Below are 19,490 nucleotides of genomic sequence, written 5' to 3'. Positions count from 1 at the left end.
GATGACAGTTCCGGAGCGCAATGCCAAAGTTAGTGAGTTGAAGTTATGTTTTAACTGCCTCCGAGCTGGTCATCGACTTTCTAGTTGCTCCAGCAACCTGAAATGTCAGACTTGCCACAAGAAACACCACACCTTGCTCCATAACGACTCTTTCTCCAAAGCTCAAAGCGTAAGACCAACCCCAAGCCTCCAAGTAATGAACCGTACAACACCCCAATCAGAATCTCCTAACAGTCCCCCGTCCACTACACTGAGTCAGAACCTGCAGCAGCAAACCCCTCTCAACTCTTCATGTTCATCCAACCATTCCCAGAGTTTGAAAACTGTGATGTTGCTGACGGCTCTTGTCCTGATCGAGAATGATGGAGATCCCGTTCCTTGCCGTGCGCTTCTTGATAGTGGTTCGCAAGTGAACTTTCTCTCGAGCGGATTGCCGACAAGTTGAATGCCCTCGTGAGTCGCTGTACGTTCCGATCGCTGGTGTAGGTGGGTCAAAGATGTATGCTAGGGAGAAAGTCAGGGTTACCGTTCGTTCGAGATACTCGGCCTTCGCCGCCAGTATCGCATGTCTGGTGGTTCCAAAGGTGACTGGAATCATCCCCGGATCGAAGATTGATGTTTCCTCCTGGTCGATCCCAGTGGGAATCCAACTTGCGGATCCAGAGTTCAATGTCCCCGAGAGAATTGATATGTTGATTGGTGCCTCCATGTTTTTCAGCCTGCTTAAGTCAGGACAGCTGCACCTGGCAGACGGTCTGCCAGAGTTGCGCGAAACTCATTTCGGCTGGGTATTTTCCGGCGAAATCGAGAATTCTGTGAACCATTCACACATCGCGAACAACGCTTCGTTGGATGTGCTGAATCAAACGATTTCCAAGTTTTGGGAGGTCGAGGATCTTGCCGATCCAACGCCCCCACCCTCTGATGTTGATGAATGTGAGAAATTGTTCGTGGAAACGCATCGTCGTTTGCCGTCAGGTCGATTTGTTGTTAGATTACCGTTTCGTGAAGATGTTTCAGGGTTGCCAGACAACCGTTCGCTCGCTCTTCGTCGGTTCCTGCTGTTGGAGCGCCGTCTCAACAGAGAACCAAGTCTGAAGCAGCAGTATGCTAAGTTCATTGATGAGTATGAAACCCTTGGTCATTGTCGTGAGGTTGATGAGTCCAAGGATGTAGACCAGCATCGGTACTACATGCCCCACCACGCCGTCCTGAGGCCAACGAGCTCGACCACGAAACTGCGAGTAGTGTTCGACGCGTCGGCCAAGCAAGGTTCTACGGCGAAGTCGCTCAACGAGGTTCTCCACGTTGGAAAGCCGGTCCAAAGTGATTTGTTCAGTATCCTCCTCAGATTTCGTAAAACCCCATTGCATTCACTGCCGATATTGAAAAAATGTATCGGCAAGTGCTTATCGACTCGTCTCAGACGAGGTTCCAGAGAATTCTGTGGAGGAGTGACTCTTCAAAGCCGATTCGCGTGCTGAAGTTACAGACGGTAACTTACGGTACAGCAGCTGCCCCGTTCCTCTCGACCAGATGTCTAGTTCAGTTGTGTCAGGATGAAAGAGAGAAGTTTCCGCTAGCAGCCGAGGTGGTTCGTGATGATTGTTATGTCGACGATGTCCTTTCCGGTGCTAGTTCCGCTGACGAAGCTGTAGTCGTCCAGCGGCAGATTCGAGAGATGCTTGAATCTGGAGGTTTTCGTGTCCACAAATGGAGCTCGAATTGCCAGGAAGTGTTGAGTAGTGTTCCCGAATCTGATCGCGAGAAACTTGTTTGCCTCGATCAAGGAAACGAGGTCGTCAAGGCACTGGGTCTGACATGGTGTCCCCAGTCTGACGAATTTATGTTCGTGGTGCGTCTTCCGAAAGATGTCACCGAATTCACCAAGCGAAGTATTTTCTCCGAAATCGGCAGGTTGTTCGATCCCATCGGATTTCTATCCCCCGTGATTGTTGTTGCGAAGCTTTACATGCAGAAGTTGTGGTTGATTGAGTTGCCATGGGACGCTAAGGTCGAAGGAGATCTTCTGGCGTCGTGGTTGTGTTTCCGTAGAGCCCTCCCCAAGGTTAGTGAAATTCGGATTCCACGCTATGTTATCAGCCCGTCGACTGTCGCGATTGAGCTTCATGGATTTTCCGACGCTTCCGTTGTTGCTTACGGTGCAAACATTTACGTCCGGTGCATCTTGTCCGACGGTAGAGCTCAACTTCGCCTCCTCTGCAGCAAATCCAGAGTTTGTTCGCCCAAGAAAGATCTCAACATTCACCGCAAAGAGTTGATGGCGTGTGAACTGTTGGCTCGCATGATGGTTAGAGTTCTCGAGACTGTCAAGTTCAAGGTAAGCCAAGTCGTACTCTGGACTGTCAGTCAGGTGGTCCTCGCATGGCTTAAGAAGTCATTGGCGAAGCTCGATGTGTTCGTCCGAAACAGAGTTGCCAAGATTCTTGAGCTCACCGCAGGATTTATTTGGAAATATGTCAGGTCAAAGGACAACCCCGCTGATATTGTTTCCAGAGGCATGCTTCCCGAGGCTCTAATGTCGAAGTCCGAGTTCTGGGAAGGCCCATTCTTCCTGAGAATCGAAGTGTATGATGAGGAAATCCCCCCAGAAATTCCAGATGATGAACTCCCCGAGTTGAAGCTTGGTCCGATCATTGCAACCCCAGTGTTCAATGAAGACCAGCTTCCGGTGTTTACAAGGTTCAGTTCGTTCAGAAAGCTGCAGCGTGTGATGGCATACGTGCAGCGTTTCATCCAAAATTGTCGTCAGAAAGATCCGTCTTGTCGAGTGTTCATGATTCACCCAACGATCCCTGAGTTGCGCGCTTCGCTGGAACTGATCGTAAAGATTATTCAGTACGAAGCACTCAGTGACGAAATCCACCGTGTTCAGAATGACGAACCGTGCAAGAAGATTGCAGGTTTGCACCCGTTCTACCAGGACAGTGTCTTGAGAGTTGGAGGTCGGCTTCAGCAATCCTCGCTGTTGTTTCACTCCAAACATCCCTACATTTTGCCGAAACACCCTGTAGTTGACCTTTTGATTCGCGCTTATCATGAAGAAAATTTGCATGTTGGTCCCAAGAGTCTGATCGCTGCTTTGAGGACAAGATTTTGGCTAATCGATGGAAGGTCGTCAGTTCGCAGAATCACTCATCGTTGCGTCACGTGTTTTCAGGCTCGCCCGAAGGTCGCTAGTCAGTTGATGGGAAATCTTCCTGCATATCGTGTCAACCAAGCTCTGCCGTTCATGCAGCGATTGCGCGATGAGTTTTGGAGAAAGTGGCATCGCGATTATTTGCAAACCCTTCAACCCCGCGGTAAGAATCGAGTCAAGTCCGCCAACATCAAACCAGGTATGATTGTCTTGCTAGAAGAAAAAGATGCGCCCGTGCAGGTTTGGAAGTTGGGAATAATCACAAAACCTTCCCCGGGAAAGATGATTTGGTGCGTGGGTCTCGTGGCGCAGGGGTAGCGGCTTCGGCTGCCGATCCCGATGATGCTATGAAACGCGGGTTCGATTCCCGCCTTATCCACTGAGCTTCTATCGGATGGTGAAGTAAAACGTCGGTCCCGGTTTCTCCTGTCTCGTCAGAGGCGCTGGAGCAGAAATCCCACGTTAGAGGAAGGCCATGCCCCGGGGGGCGTAGTGCCAATAGTTTCGGTCGAAGTACAGATCGGTACATTAGTTTACAAGCGGGCGATCCATAAGATTGCTGTTCTGCCAATCATTGATAATGCAAATTTGGTTAAGGTCACAGAGATTCCATCTCTGCCCGGCGGGAGTATGTTGGCGCCAACGCCAAAGTAGATTTAATTTGCCCAAGAAATGATTTTAATCTTAAAAGAAATAGTTTCCAACCCATATGATTTTTCTAACAGTGTCAGGTAGAGTAAATTTGCAAGAATAATCCATCCATTTCCACAGTGTCAGTTAATCCTTCTATTGTTTAAGCACATAACACAACACAGATGTACCCGCACATACACGCCACACATTGAAGAAGAAAGGAAACAGCAGCATGTAAATAACCGCATACCAACTCACCATTCGTGTCCTTTCCCTTTCACACATGTTTCATTCATGTATCTCACAGCACACAATAGGCTCAAGGACGCGCAGCGCGCGTCTGAGCAGGCAGCTTGCGCAAACAGACCAATAGGAGAGCAGGGAATAGGAATGAAAGAAATGAATGAATGAAAAGAAGAAGTGGCGTGTACATGGTTTAGGGAAAAAGGATTGCGCACCCGATAGGAGATTAAATAATAAGAATGTTTTTGCAAAGAAGATTCGGGAAGAAATGCCGAAGTTTTAGTTTAAAAACCCAATGATTTTGTTAGTCCGTAAGTCAGTTTAAGCTTGTAAATATAGCAGTAAACATCGTGAAACAAGCTGTTTTCTTGCATCCTGGCCAAAGGAGTCCACTGAAGGAAAAACTCGTGAATACAGTCCACTCGCCGATTGTCGCCTTGAAGCTGTGTTGTGCCACGGAATTCCCTGCAACACAGTGCACAGTGGTCCAGATCGCAAAATTAAGTGGAAAATGGATTTTCCGAAAAATGGTGACGTTTTGGAGCTTTGGTGTCTTCAGAAGAGTTGTTGCAAATGGAAAGGGGCAACTTTTGGTTTGGTTCAAAATTAGGGTGGTTCACGATTAGGGTGATTTTGAAAATCTAACTTTTCAGGAATATTTTTGGGAATTTTTGTCTTCTAAAAGTTGATGGGCTTGCCAATCCAAGCAACTTTGTCGAAGACACCAAAATTTTATCTCGTAATCTACGCCTTCTATGACCAAATTTATAAAAGCATCTGAGCAAACCTTCAAAATCAGTTTTTGAACGTGGCAATTCAGGTTAACTTTTAGAAAAGTGATATTCGAGCACTTTTAGAGCTCTACAAAACAAACATTTTCATTTTTGACATGTCAATTTGGACTTAAGGGTCAAAAGTTACAGCCATTTTAAGGTAAAAGATGCAAATTTAAAACTTAAATATCTCAAAATGGCGCAAGCCAAATTTTAAGCACTAGGTTGCATTTGAAAGAAGAGATCTAGCACTACAAACGCTGAAAAATCTCAGGGTGTTTTCTTTAAACTTGAGATATCTTCATTTGAAAAGTCTAATTTTCAAGGAAAACCATATGGGACCACCCTAACGAAATTCGAAAATTGTCCAAATATATGTTTTTCCATGTAATTTTGCCCGCTGAATCTGAATCTGCCCTCAGAATTGAGCCAAAATGTCAACAAATCGATTTTTGGTCATATTTTGGGTTTCCATGTAAAATTATCATTTAAACCCAAAATATGACCAAAAATCGATTTGTTGACATTTTGGCTCAATTCTGAGGGCAGATTCAGATTTAGCGGGCAAAATTACATGGAAACGAAATTTTCGAATTTCGTTAGGGTGGTCCCATATGGTTTTCCCTTGAAAATTAGACTTTTTCAAATGAAGATATCTCAAGTTAAAAGAAAAACACCCCTGAGATTTTTTCAGCGTTTGTAGTGCTAGATCTCTTCTTTCAAATGCAACCTAGTGCTCAAAATTTGGCTTGCGCCATTTTGAGATATTTAAGTTTTAAATTTGCATCTTTTTTACCTTAAAATGGCTGTAACTTTTGACCCTTAAGTCCAAATTGACATGTCAAAAAATGAAAATGTTTGTTTTGTAGAGCTCTAAAAGTGCTCCGAATATCACTTTTCTAAAAGTTAACCCTGAATTGCCACGTTCAAAAACTGATTTTTGAAGGTTTGCTCAGATGCTTTTATAAATTTGGTCATAGAAGGCGTAGATTACGAGATAAATTTTGGTGTCTTCGACAAAGTTGCTTGGATTGGCAAGCCCATCAACTTTTAGAAGACAAAAAAATTCCCAAAAATATTCCTGAAAAGTTAGATTTTCAAAATCACCCTAATCGTGAACCACCCTAATTTTGAACCAAACCAAAAGTTGCCCCTTTCTATTTGCAACAACTCTTCTGAAGACACCAAAGCTCCAAAACGTCACCATTTTTCGGAAAATCCATTTTCCACTTAATTTTGCGATCTGGACCACTGTGCAGTGGAAAGGTTGGACAATCAACAAGCCCTCCTGGAGCCGGGCCTAGCGCTCCTACAATGGCGGACCATGATTATTCCTTATTTCTAGGTATAAATACCTAAATTTGAGGTATTTTCTGGAAAAGTGAGGGATCCAAAGTTACTAATATTCAGGTATAATCCAAGATGGCGGACCATTATTATTCCTAATTTTTAGGAATAAATACCTAAATTTGAGGTATTTTCAGAAAAAGTGAGAGATCCAAAATTTCTAATATTTAGGTATAATCCAAGATGGCGGACCATGGTTATTCCTTATTGCTATGTATAATTACCTAAATTTGAGGTATTTTCAGAAAAAAGTGAGGGATCCAAAATTACTAATATTAAGGCATAATCCAAGATGGCGGACCATGATTATTTCTTATTTCTAGGTATAAATACATAAATTTGAGGTATTTTCTGGAAAAGTGAAGGATCCAAAATAACTGATATTCAGGTATAATCCAAGATGGCGGACCATTATTATTCCTAATTTTTAGGAATAAATACCTAAATTTGAGGTATTTTCAGAAAAATGAGGGATCCAAAATTACTGATATTCAGGTATAATTAAAGATGGCGGACCATGATTATTCCAAATTTTTAGGTATAAAAATCTAAATTTGAGGTATTTTCTGGAAAAGTGAGGGATCCAAAATTACTGATAATCAGGTATAATCAAAGATGGCGGACCATTTATTCCTTATTTCTAGGCATAAATACCTAAATTTGAGGTATTTTCTATAAACGTGAGGGATCGAAAATTACTTATACTTAAGAATAATCAAAGATCAAAATAGGTATTATCCAAGAGATATGCAGGCAGAAGAAAACAATGGTTTATATGATATTAATATTTTTATTTATATCAAACACAACTATTTTATAAATGTTCTCACCTAAAAATGAATATTAAAATTAAAATTATATTTTATTTTTTCAATGCATCTATATTTTTAATATTAAATTTATCTTTTTTATAAATATTTTGGTTTTTTAATGTTGTTATAAATTTTTAATTGTTAAATATTTTAGTATTTTAATATTTCAATAATTAAATATTTAAATATTTAAATATTTAAATATTTTAATATTTTGATATTTTAATATTTTAATATTTTAATATTTTAATATTTTAATATTTTAAAATTTTAATATTTTAATATTTTATTATTTTAATATTTTAATATTTTAAAATTTTAATATTTTGATATTTTAATATTTTAATATTTTAATATTTTAATATTTTAATATTTTAATATTTTAATATTTTAATATTTTAATATTTTAATATTTTAATATTTTAATATTTTAATATTTTAATATTTTAATATTTTAATATTTTAATATTTTAATATTTTATTATTTTAATATTTTAATATTTTAATATTTTAATATTTTAATATTTTAATATTTTAATATTTTAATATTTTAATATTTTAATATTTTAATATTTTAATATTTTAATATTTTAATATTTTAATATTTTAAATTTTTTTAATATTTTTAATATTTTAATATTTAAATATTTGGAATTTTGGAATATAAGATATTTTGGAGTTAAAGAATATTTGGAAACTAAGAAAAAAAAAATTCTCTCTCTCTCTCTCTCTCTCGCTGTTCCTCTTCCCCTCTAACTCTCCCACATTTTCTCCCCCTCTCTCTTTACCACTTTCTCTCTCCTACTCCTACTCTCTCTCACTTTCTCTTTCATCTCTCTCTCTTTCTTCCTCTTGATTTGCCCCTCTCACTCCCACTTTGTCTCTCCCTCTCACTCTCTTTTCTCCTACTTTCTCTCTCTCTCTCCCACTTTATCTCTGCCCTCTATATCACTACATTCTCTCTCTCTCTCTCTCTCTTTCTCCCCCACTCTTCCTTGTCTCTTCCCACTTTCTCTCTCCCTCTCCTCCTCCTCTCTCTCCATATATCTATCTCTCTTTCCCTTTCTCTCTCTCCATCTTTTTCACTTTCTCTCTCCTTCTCCCCCTCTCTCTCTCTATAACTTTCTCTCTCCTTTAACTCTTCCTCTCCCTCTTCATATCCCTCTCTCTCCCGTAAATAGTTTTTTTTTTAATTTTTATTTTTTGTATGGTTTTTGTATTTTATAATTTTTCACACACACACACACACACACACACACACACACACACACACACACACACACACACACACACACACACACACACACACACACACACACACACACACACACACACACACACACACACACACACACACACACACACACACAAACAACACACACACACACACACACACACACACACACACACACACACACACACACACACACACACACACACACACACCAACTTTCACTGCAAATTAGCACCCGTTTTGCTTCACCAACTCCCGGCGGAACAATCAACTCCTTTACGGCATTTCCGTTTTTGCCGCTGTCTTCCGTCCGATTCTCATGTTTAACCGGTGCCGCGTTTATCCGTCCACAAGGGATGGAGGAGGAAGAGTAGGTGAACTTAACGAAATGCCGCATGTTGACGGAACAGTAAACGTCCCGCCAGAAATTTCCCGGCCCGACCGGCACCTCTTTTCAGCGAAACATTCAACTTCCGGCGGATTGTTTAATCAACATCCACCTCCTCCTCGCAACATCCCTGCCAACGCCAACCAACCAACTCTGCCACGCAAACCGATTCCTTTCAATACTGCCGTTGAAGCCGACTTGAAGAACAGCCACCGGGAGCCGCATCGCCGTCGCCAGGAGTTGAATGTTCCGTCCTCTTCCTTCTACACCCGGCGTCCGTCCTCTTCCTACAACACCCGGCGTTGCATTTTCCTCTGGCGGACAATCCGAATCGCAAAATCCGCATTCCTGATTACAACCCACAACGGGCTTCGACGCAAACCGGTTCCATCCGGCAGAAAATACAACTTACCTATAATAGCAGCTGGCCAAAAACCTTCCAAAGTGCTACACAACCGGCACCGAACTGACCTGTCAGATCGTGAAATTAACGCAAGTTTGAAAAAATACTTAAATTTAGTATTTTTTAAGAAGTATTCCAGTGTTCTAAAAAAATACTAAATTTCAGGAAGAAAAATATACTAAATTTTAGGTATAATTTGACAAGCTAGAACATAAGTTCAAAAAATACTAAAAATAAGTAATTTATACCTAACTCCGGTTTTGCGTGTTCCCCCCAAGGTCTAAAAACTGACATGGCGGGTGCCGTTAATGACTGACGACTTTTACTACAGTAGTTGTTCGGTAACTGGGCTGATAACGTAGCCCAGTCACCGAATGTTGCTCGTTAACTGGGCTGAACAAAAAATAACGAAGGGACCACCGATGCATAATATTTTCCAGATGAAATATAAAAATAAAAGTTTCAAGTTAATTTATTTACAATGCTTACTTTTCATATTTCTTTAATTGTAACTTGAAACTAAACAAAAAAATAAAAAAACTTTTTTTGTTTATTGAATATGATTTTTGCATCCATTAACCCCTCGGTCATTTTGGTTTGTTTTAATTTTTTGACGTTTGTCTGCTTTTTAACTGGGCTACAGCCTAGTTATCGAGCGCCCGGTTAAAAAGCAGCCCAGTTAAACAACGCCCAGTTACCGAACAACTACTGTTTTGCACACATCGACGCCAACATTTCAAAAGGTGTCATGTACATTTCAATAGGTCTATTCCCGTACCAGCAGAATTGCAGAATTTCTGCAGCTTCTGCAGAATTCTGCAGCCAGCATAAGTCACTTTTTTGCAGCACGTTCCCGTACTTTTCAGCTCGCTCTCTTCATCTCTCTCTCTTGCAGAAGTTCTGCAAGGAGAGAAGCCTCAAAACTTTTGCCTGGGTAGCGCGTTCCAGTACTTTTTTCTGCAATATTGTACACAGTTGAGTGGATTTACTCAAATTGGGTATTGAAGTTTTTTTTCAAATTATTTCAAAACAATTTAAAAAATGGATTGACAAAAATTGTAATTGAAAGAAGTTTATCTATAGAACGGGGACTTAATTTTTATGCAAATCAACCTCGAAATCAACATTTTATCTAAAAAATTAAGCATGTACCATTTATTAAACTAGAAATTAATAATGCTTAGGTAGACATTTTATATTAGAAACAACTCAAAACTTTACATTAGGTAAACAATTTTGATGAGAATGGCAGGTACGTTAAAAAAACATAATTAAAAAAAGAAAAAGGTTTAATATAGAAGGTATATTTATATAGACCATAAATACATGTTTTAAAAGCAAAATGTTTGAAAGATAACATAAATAAATTATGATTGGATTTCACATCGAAGAATAACGGTGACGCAGCGAAATTGACAAATAAAAAAAATGAATCACAAACTATACAATTTTGAAACTCATAAATTTATAAATCTGAAAATTAAGAAATTCGTGATTAAAAATATAAAAATAACTTTTTTTAAAATTGAGGAACTTGAAAAAAATAAATCAGATATTAGAGAAATTTAAAAATGCAAATATTTATTTCAGAAATTCAAAGTTTGAAAAAATTCAAATAATTAAAAATTAAAAATTGAAAATTTCAAAAAAATCTTAATTTTCAAAATTCGAAATAAAAAAAATAAAGGTTTCTAACTTAAAAGTTCCTAAACTTAAAAATTCAAATATTTTTAAATTCGAAATAAATGAATCAAAAGTTTGAATATTTCAAAGTTCAGAACATCAAAAATTCAAAAGTTACAGTTTTGAAAAAATAATAAAAAATAAAGAAACTAAAAAAATAACAAAAATAAGTAAAATTTTAAAATTCTGTACATAAAAAAATAAAAACTCAAATATTAAAAAAAATAGAAACAGTTCGTACTCTATTTTCCGAAGAACTCGTCAAAATGTTCAATCTCTAAATCCTCTAAACCTGATTTTCTAACGACTCCAAAAAAATGTACTTTTTGTGATTCAAGATGGCGCATTTAAGAATTTCCGAATTTTTGAATTTAAACTTCCTAAAATTTAAGAATTCGACTAAATTACATCACATTTTTTGGTTCAAATAAGAATACAAATTGGTAGCACCGTTAAAGGTACAATTTATTAACGTCATGATTCGAAATCCGGACACTTAGTAGCATATCATTTTTGTTATAGCTTTCAAAAAATCATGTAATAAGTTGGAAATGTAGAAATATCATAAGGACGTAGTATAAACAATCAATTTCAAGAAAATACATGCAAAATAGGTCTTTTCTAACAATTTTTCATCAGAATTTTAAAATTAAAATGACTTGTTGTGCTTCGAATCCCGGACACTGATAAAAGCTGATTCGAAATCCGGACTCTTTTGCTTCGAATTCCGGACACTCGATTTTACTTATGAATCGCACAAATTTGGACTGAAATGTTAGTAAATGGCATTCTTTAGGTCTCAAATAAGCTGTTAACATTAAAACAATCGATAGTTTATATGAAAATTTGCTAGAATTTAAGGAAATCGAAAACATAAATTTCTGCTTTGCCTTCCCGGTGCTTCGAACGCCTATGAAATATTTCAAGTGAAATGTTTCGCATTTTTGGTAAACTTATAATTTCATTGTATTTAATTGTTTTGGCATTAACTACAGCGTTCTAGCAAACTTTAATTGAAAGTTGATGTTCGACTTCATTAAATAACACAGTTTTGACATTCATAATGTGAACTTATATCCAAATAATTGATAAAACAAGATAAAGTGTCCGGGTTTCGAAGCGTCCGGGAATTCGAATCATGACGTTATTTGGCAATTAAATTTACCTATTATTTAAACACACATATTTAGTCTATTCAAAAAGTTATCATTTTAACACTAAAAAATATCGCTATTTCATTTACATTAATCAACTAAGCATGAAATCGTCAACATAAAAAAATCGTTCTCAATAAAACCAGACATAAAAAAACTAACTACTAACTAACTAACTGCAAACTTTACGTAAGCGTGTACTCAACATCCATCACACCAACTTGCAGTCACTTTTCAACAAGAAAGAGAAGAGAGAGCTTGCAGAAAAGTACGGGAACGGTTTTGCTGCAACTTCTGTCTCTCTCATTGCAGAAGTTCTGCCTGGGAAAAAAGTTACTTATGCTGCAGAAAAGTACGGGAACGCTCTGCTGCCGATTTCGTGCAGAATTGCAGAATTCTGCAGTACGGGAATAGACCTAATATTTCTGGATTTTTACGTATTCTAAACCAAAACAAAACTTTCTCTACTAAGACCAAATTGTGATACAAACGTTTGTAATTTCAGAAGGGGTTATGTTCATTTTCTTTAAATATAACAAGCTAAACCCGACAAACTTCGTATCTGAACCTTTTTGAAGCTATCCGGATATGATTTGAGGTCAAAAACCACTGACCTCTGCCTAGTTACGGCGGTAGACCCATCGGCCGTATCTTCCGGAAGTTCTTGGGCAACTTAAAAGATCTCAACAGTATCTTTGGATGACCTAGAACATCTCAGCATATCAAATCTCCAGTCCCGAGACACCCTGAAGCTACGCGAGCATGACCTTTAAGTCGAAAATCTCCTACCTCACACTTGCACGGCGTTGAACACATAGGCCTTAACTTGAGGAAGTTTCGGATGACCTAGAACATCGTAAACCATATAAATTTTATGTAGCTATATAGCTGACTTCATAACGATTCCAAAACACTCTAAATTTGTATAGTTAAGATGATTTCTTTTATAAAAAAAAAGTCTTTGTCTCCGATATTGCCAAAATCCCATAAGCCCTGTGGCTCGCATAACTATGCAACTCTTGCGACAAAACCGAATCAGGTGGAATGACTCGTACATGCAAAGTTGCATATGCTAGGTTTACGAGGTTTAACTGTATTCGTTGATGCGTTTGATCGGTAGTGCTTATAGAGAATAAAACGTTACTTAATCCACCGGAAGGTGGTTGCTGCCTTCCTCCTAAAAGCCTTGCAACCACACACTACGAAAGCTTTGGCTAACGCTTACTTAGTAAAGACACTATACATCTGAGTGCTGCCATCTAGGTATGATAAATTTAATGAACCATTTGAAAGCACTGCAGTGTTTGTGTGCGTGCACTGAGCGTAAAGTTCCGACAGCTATCCGCCGGAGCTTTCAAATTATGTAAATAATGACCCTTTTTAGTATCAACCAAAACAGTTTTTCGAACATATCTTTTAAAGTACTGCACCAAGCCGGATGAAATTTAAAAAAGACTTAAAGAACCTGAAGGCAAATCCAAAAACATAGATCCGGACAAAATCGGTCGAGCCAGTTCCGAGAAAAGTGAGTGAGAAAAAAAATTCTACGTCCATCCACACGCACAGACATTTGCTCAGAATTTGATTCTGAGTCGATATGTATACGTAAAGGTATATCTGGGAGGCTTATTTAAAAAGTTCAATTTTTGAGTGATTTTATAGCCTTGCCTCAGTGAGGTGAGGAAGGCAAAACGGTCCTGTTCATCATCGGAGGGGCAACCATGGGTGGTCTCTCAAGCTTATGTTCAATAGTCTAAAACAGAACATACAAAAGCACTTTATTTCCATATTTCATCCTTTCTTACTTATAACGTTTGATAGGGTTGTCAGATCTTAAATCTTTTGGGGTTGTTGAATAGGTCTTTTGATTACCTATCCAACGATGGGTCGCATGATAGATCCGGACAACTTTTTCATCAAAATATTTGAGCTCTGGCCTCAAAAAAGTGTATAAATGACACTTAAGTGCTCATAATTTTTGATGGGGACGCGTTGGAAAGGTCTTTTTAATACCTTTCTAAAAATGTATAAGATGACGGGTTTCCTTACAAAAACCTCCCTTTTTACAATCTTCCGGACTTAAGTCAACATCGTTTTTTAAGCATAAGCATACTTAACTTAACATCACCATTTATAGCCATCCCGGAGATAATCGTGTGCATATTTTTCGGTGCATCAATTTCGCTTGCGAACTTTTTCACTCGCGAAAGAGAGAGAGGAGGCAAATCACGCAAAAGAAAATCGCTAGTATTGAAAAAGATGTTCCGCCGAATAATCAAGATGATTTTTTTAGATTCTTTTTACCGATCATTCGTGCGCGAGAGAGGAGAGCATGCTCCCTACGGATTTTTTCTCTTGATGAACATCCAATGATTTTCTTTTGATGATGATTATTCCATCGCTGGCACGGACTCACATCCATACATTTATTCAGAATTTGATTCTGAGTCGATACGTATACGTGAAGGTGGGTCTACGAGGTCGAGTAAAGAAGTTCATTTTTCGAGTGATTTTATAGCCTTTCCTCAAAGAGGTAAGGAAGGCAAAAAACTTTGACCCTCATCTTTCAATTTAATTTTTCATAACTCACAAAAAACCATTATCAAAACACGTAGAATCTTTTGTGGAAATTTAAAAACCAAATAATCACACTAAACATCAGTTTGATCAGAAAAATAGAATTTTGTATTTGTTTAGCGTATACTTTTCACTTTTTCACAACGAATGTCGAATGTCGGAGCACAATAAAAATTTCGGTAATGCTCAAAGTAAGTTCAACCAATTAAAAGTTTATGGACAACTTAAACTATAAATTTGAAACTGTTAGATCCAAAGGCTCTAGCCGACCATTGCGCTGAAATACTCTATTATGTATTAAATTTATAACACCAAAACAACTATCTCGATGCTCCACTGGAAATAGCCAAACTAAGCGCTTACATCTCCGATCCACGCCGCACAGTCAAATGACACGCATGGACTGTTTCTGGCCAAAAAACTAAGATTCGTAACAACAGCTAGCAGTGCCACGAGCCCGGGCACGCGTCACGCCAAGTTCAACGGGCGCTGCGATAGGTGGCAAAAGAAAGGCTCTCGATAATTTTATGCCACATTTGGGCTCCCATCCGAGGAGGAAATTGTAACCACACGAATCGAAGAGAGAAAGACTAGACTATAGTTGTGGGTGCGTGTGTATAAAACGCCCAGCCGCCCCAGCAGAGGACATCATTCAATTGTGATCACCTGCCTTGAGCACACACATCAAGCACGGAAAGGTTAACATGAAGGTAAAGGGTGTTTGGATTTATTTTGTGATTAGATAATTGAACGGGTCGTTTTGTGATCTATTTCAGGCGTTTTTGGAAATTGTCGTGACCGTGGCCATGGTTTCATGTGCCGCAGCATCCAGCCGTAGGAACATCCGAAGCATCAGCGAGCATGGATCGCAGCAGCCAGGATACAACAATCACGTGCAGGAGCAGCAGCATGGTCAACATCAGCCAGAGCAGCAGTACTATGTGATGTACCAGCATGAAGATAACCAACATTACGATCATCATGAAGAGCAGTCCTCCAAGGGGAAGTGGTCTCAACCGGACGAAGCCCTGAACGCGGCCCAAGAATACCAGCACTACATCCAGCAACAGCATCAGTGGGAATCGCATAAGCTGCATCCCGAAGCTGGACACGAAGCTCACCACCACCATGAGGAACCTCAGTACGTCCACCAGGAGCAACAACACCAACATCAGCATCACCAGCAGCAACAGCAACAGCCGCAGCCAATTCAGTACAGCAAGATCAAGTACCATTACGCTCAGCTGCAGCAGCAACCTCAACATATCCAGCATCAAGAGCAGCAGCACCACGAGCAGCCCCAATACGTCTGGGAACAGCCTGAGCAGCAGCAGCATCACCACATCGAGAAGCACGTTGTGACCCAGAAGGTGCCCTACCCGGTTGAAGTTTCGAAGCACGTCGCTGTTCCCGTGAACGTTCCCTACCCAGTCCCGGTGGAAAAGCAGATTCCCCACGTGATCGAAAAGCAGGTTCCCGTGTACGTAGAGAAGCACGTTCCATACCACGTCGAACGGCAAGTGCCCTACCCGGTCAAGGTCCCGGTTGAGGGTCCAGTCCATAAGGACATCAACGTAGTTCGCGTCCCGAAGCCAATCGCAGTTCATGTCGAGAAGCCTTATCCAGTGTACGTGGATCATCCGGTGTACGTGGAAAAGCCCGTCCCGGTGCAGGTGTTCATTATGAAGCAGAAGAAGAAGTCCTTCTTTGGCTTTTAGATTGATAAGTTTAGGCTAAGCTTGATAGCTTTCATTGTTGATAGATGTGTAGCTTGTTAATATACCTTAGGATGTAGATAAATTATTTATATTGTCATAAATAATAAATGCGCCTTTACTTAATTTCCTACTGAAAATAAGTTTTTTAAATGATTTATCACAAAAATCCAATCTCTGTTACCTATTAATTATTAACCAATGGTTAGGACTAGGGTTAGTGAAATTTCACGATTTCGCGGACAGCGTGAAATCCGTGAAATTTGGCTTTTTCCGTGAAATCCCATGAAATTTTGAAATGCTGTAGAATTAAGCGAGTGAATACCCTTGTTTAATTACAAATATTATAATAGGGTTAGTGATTTTTGACGATTTCGTGGACGGCGTGAATTCGTTGAATTTATCAATTTTCGCAAATATTTTATTCAAAATAACGACATAATTAATATTTTATCCAAGTAAATTTTATTTGTTTACAATTGACAAGCTTGATATGAACCATTTGAAGAATTGCTTCATTTTTTCAGTTTTTTTAGAAACTAACTAAGTTTAGTAATATTTTCATTTGCTGTAATAAAAATTTAACTGCTGCTGGTATAGATTCATAAGACATTAAAAGAATCAGGCTTTGTTTTATTCAAATTAAAATGAAGGGTATTTTTTATCTTTGAAATCAACTTAAAAAAATCAGATTTTTCTGAGTTCTGTTTTATTTTGATGATATTTGATTATTTGGCTAGATGATTTTAAACAATGCTACTTTTTTGTTTTTGTTTTCATTTTGAATAGAAATTTCGATTTCGTTACAAACATATTAATTTTGCTTATTTTTTTTTTAATTTAAATTTAGAATAGGGTGATGAAAACCTTTATTTTTATTTTTTTTAATACAAATTATTTAACACATTTTGGCTAGACAGCTCCCTCCGTGTACGCACGAGAGCATGCAGCTAGTGCTCAGTGCTCCATCGTTTTTTCGATATTTTTCGCCGTAATTGATTGTGGTTACCCGCGAGTTTGCTTCTCCAGCATGCCAAAGGCCGGCCGTGGCCGTGGCTGTTCGAGTGCGGCCTCGAAAAACCCGCGAAGTTCATCTACCGGCCGTGTGCAAAAAGGTAAACAAACCAACGCCGTGTCGACCGCCATCGCGCAGGGGAGCGTGAACGCAGAAGGCATCGACAAAAAGTTACTACATCCCGGATATGTCCCAAGATCACCAGTGCGGTACTTCCGGTGCCACGACCAGTGGCACATCAACATCCGCCAACATCCCCATCAGGAACGAGTTCCAGATGCTGAGCGACGACGAAGAAAATAACAACTCTGACGGTAGCAGCACTACCGACGACGACGACGACGATGATGGTCGTGCACGGAAAAAAGTGCCGACGTCAAAAAAGAACAACTCTCCAGCGGAACGTAAACCACCTCCAATTTTTGTTTTGGACACGTTAGCGGACGATGTTGACGAGTTGCTGGAAGGCCTCGGATATTGTCTGAAAATCGGTAAGTCGGCAGTGCAAGTGATCACACTGACCAAAAAGAATTTCGACCTGGTGTTTGAAGAATTGAAGCTTAGCAACTTCAACTTCTACACATTCAACCCCGAGAAGCCCCCTGTTAAGGTCGTCTTGCAGGGTTATCAAGACCGTCCGATCTCCGACCTGAAGGGTCACCTTTCGGACGCCGGAATAAAACCGCGGGTGATTAAAGTGCTCTCGCGCAAGACAACGGTAACAGGGTACACACACACTGTACCTGTTGTACTTCGACCGCGGCACCGTCAAGATCCAAGACCTGCGGCGGACTAAGACGTTGGACGGTTTTTGGGTAAACTGGCGGTTTCACACCAAGAACCCGACGGACGTAGCGCAATGCCACCGTTGCCAGAAATTCGGCCACGGCTCGCGGAACTGCAACCTCCGGCCCCGCTGCGTGAAGTGCGGTGAGTCACACCTCTCGGAGGCGTGCGCACTACCACGAAAGGCGGACTTGCGGGAAAACGCAGAACAAACCAAGTCGCGCGTAAAGTGCGCGAACTGTGACGGTAACCATACCGGTAATTACCGCGGATGCGTCGCGCGCAAGTCCTACCTCGAGTAGCAGGAAAAGAGGAAGAAGAAATCAGCAGCATCCCACCCTCCTCTCTCCTGGATGGGGCGATCATTTGCAAGCGTGGTCGCTGCCGATAGCGGCGTTGCGGCCCAGCAAGGAGTCACCGAAGAAGATCTCTTTACACTGCCGGAGTTTTTTGCTCTCGCGGGGGAGATGATGACGCGGTTTCAGACCTGCCGTAACAAGGCGGAGCAATTTCTGGCCCTCGGGGAGCTGATAATCAAGCACGTCTACAATAGATTAAAAAAACTGTGATCTAGTGTAAGCTTTTTTTATTACTATCCCCCTTCCTTTGCAAATTTAGTAAGTTTTTTCTATATTTTTTCTTACTCTTGATAATCTCTTAGTCATAAGCAAAAATCGTTTCCAAAAAGGATTGAGATTCAACACACAGCTGAAAGGAACTCCAAAACTCTGTTATGAACTGCAAAAGAACTTAGTGTAACATGATTATTCACTAATAAACCCGAATTGAAATTGAAATTGAATTTTGGCTAGACAAGAATAAATTGGAGCAAATCAGCGAAAACTTTTTAGCTATATTAGTCGAATATTTAAAAAAACAGTTCAATAAATGAGAATACGCATGCCCTACACATTGTTTCAAAATATATATTATATATAGAGCCCTTCCATAAACCAGGTGGAATCTTTTTGGAAAATTAGAAGATGTTTTTTTTTGTGTCAGGTTCAAAATTATTGTAATTTTTTTTAGTTAGTTTAAATAATATATAATGAAACATAAAAAACAGTTTCTGTAATTTAAACATAATTTCCGCGAAATTTGCGTGAAATTTTGTGTTTTGAAATTGAGGTCCACGTGAAATTTGTAATTTTCGAGCGTGAAAAATCACTAAGCCTAGTTAGTACTTAGCTGTATTAGTACATCGATTGAACAGCAAGCAAAGTTGTAAAACATTTGCGTGCATGGATCTCTAGATTTTCGCATTTTTTAATTTGTATTTATTCATTTGTATGAAGCTTTGTCCCGACATTTCGTTTGTCAAGGAAGCAATTTTGTTTTATTAGTATTCTTCTATACAAGTCTTTATACAGTTTTGTGGGCTGATCATACAAAATGAGTATATACATATAGGTACAGCAATTCCCCACGAAAACAGCATGATTCGAAAAAAAAGTTTTCCGATCGGGCTCAAAATTTTTCTGGGGTTCCTTGGCCATAATAATTAGACCCGTATTTTTTTTTGTTTGGCCATTAGGGTACGCCGTGTTAGGGTGATCCGAAAAATTGC

At 39.3% G+C, this 19,490-nt stretch overlaps 2 protein-coding genes across 2 annotated transcripts; both read left to right on the top strand.

Annotated features, from left to right (window-relative positions):
- The first annotated feature begins 707 nt into the window (after positions 1-707).
- On the top strand, positions 708-8,576 carry LOC119768983. The gene is made up of 4 exons (XM_038260850.1): positions 708-1,326; positions 1,407-2,959; positions 3,182-3,359; positions 8,557-8,576. The coding sequence occupies exons 1-4, from the start codon at positions 708-710 to the stop codon at positions 8,574-8,576; spliced, it is 2,370 nt and encodes a 789-aa protein (XP_038116778.1).
- Positions 8,577-15,027: 6,451 nt separating this feature from the next.
- LOC6044310 (sex-determining region Y protein) lies at positions 15,028-16,262 on the top strand. Its single transcript, XM_038266215.1, has 2 exons — positions 15,028-15,117; positions 15,184-16,262. Exons 1-2 carry the CDS (start codon positions 15,112-15,114, stop codon positions 16,123-16,125), a joined length of 948 nt encoding a protein of 315 aa, XP_038122143.1. The 5' UTR covers positions 15,028-15,111; the 3' UTR covers positions 16,126-16,262.
- The last annotated feature ends 3,228 nt before the right edge of the window (positions 16,263-19,490 follow it).

The sequence above is a fragment of the Culex quinquefasciatus genome, chromosome 3 (genome assembly GCF_015732765.1).
Source record: "Culex quinquefasciatus strain JHB chromosome 3, VPISU_Cqui_1.0_pri_paternal, whole genome shotgun sequence".
Taxonomy (NCBI): domain Eukaryota; kingdom Metazoa; phylum Arthropoda; class Insecta; order Diptera; family Culicidae; genus Culex; species Culex quinquefasciatus.
The sequence above is the reverse complement of the archived record's forward strand: the minus strand, read 5'-3'. Positions and strand labels throughout refer to the sequence as shown.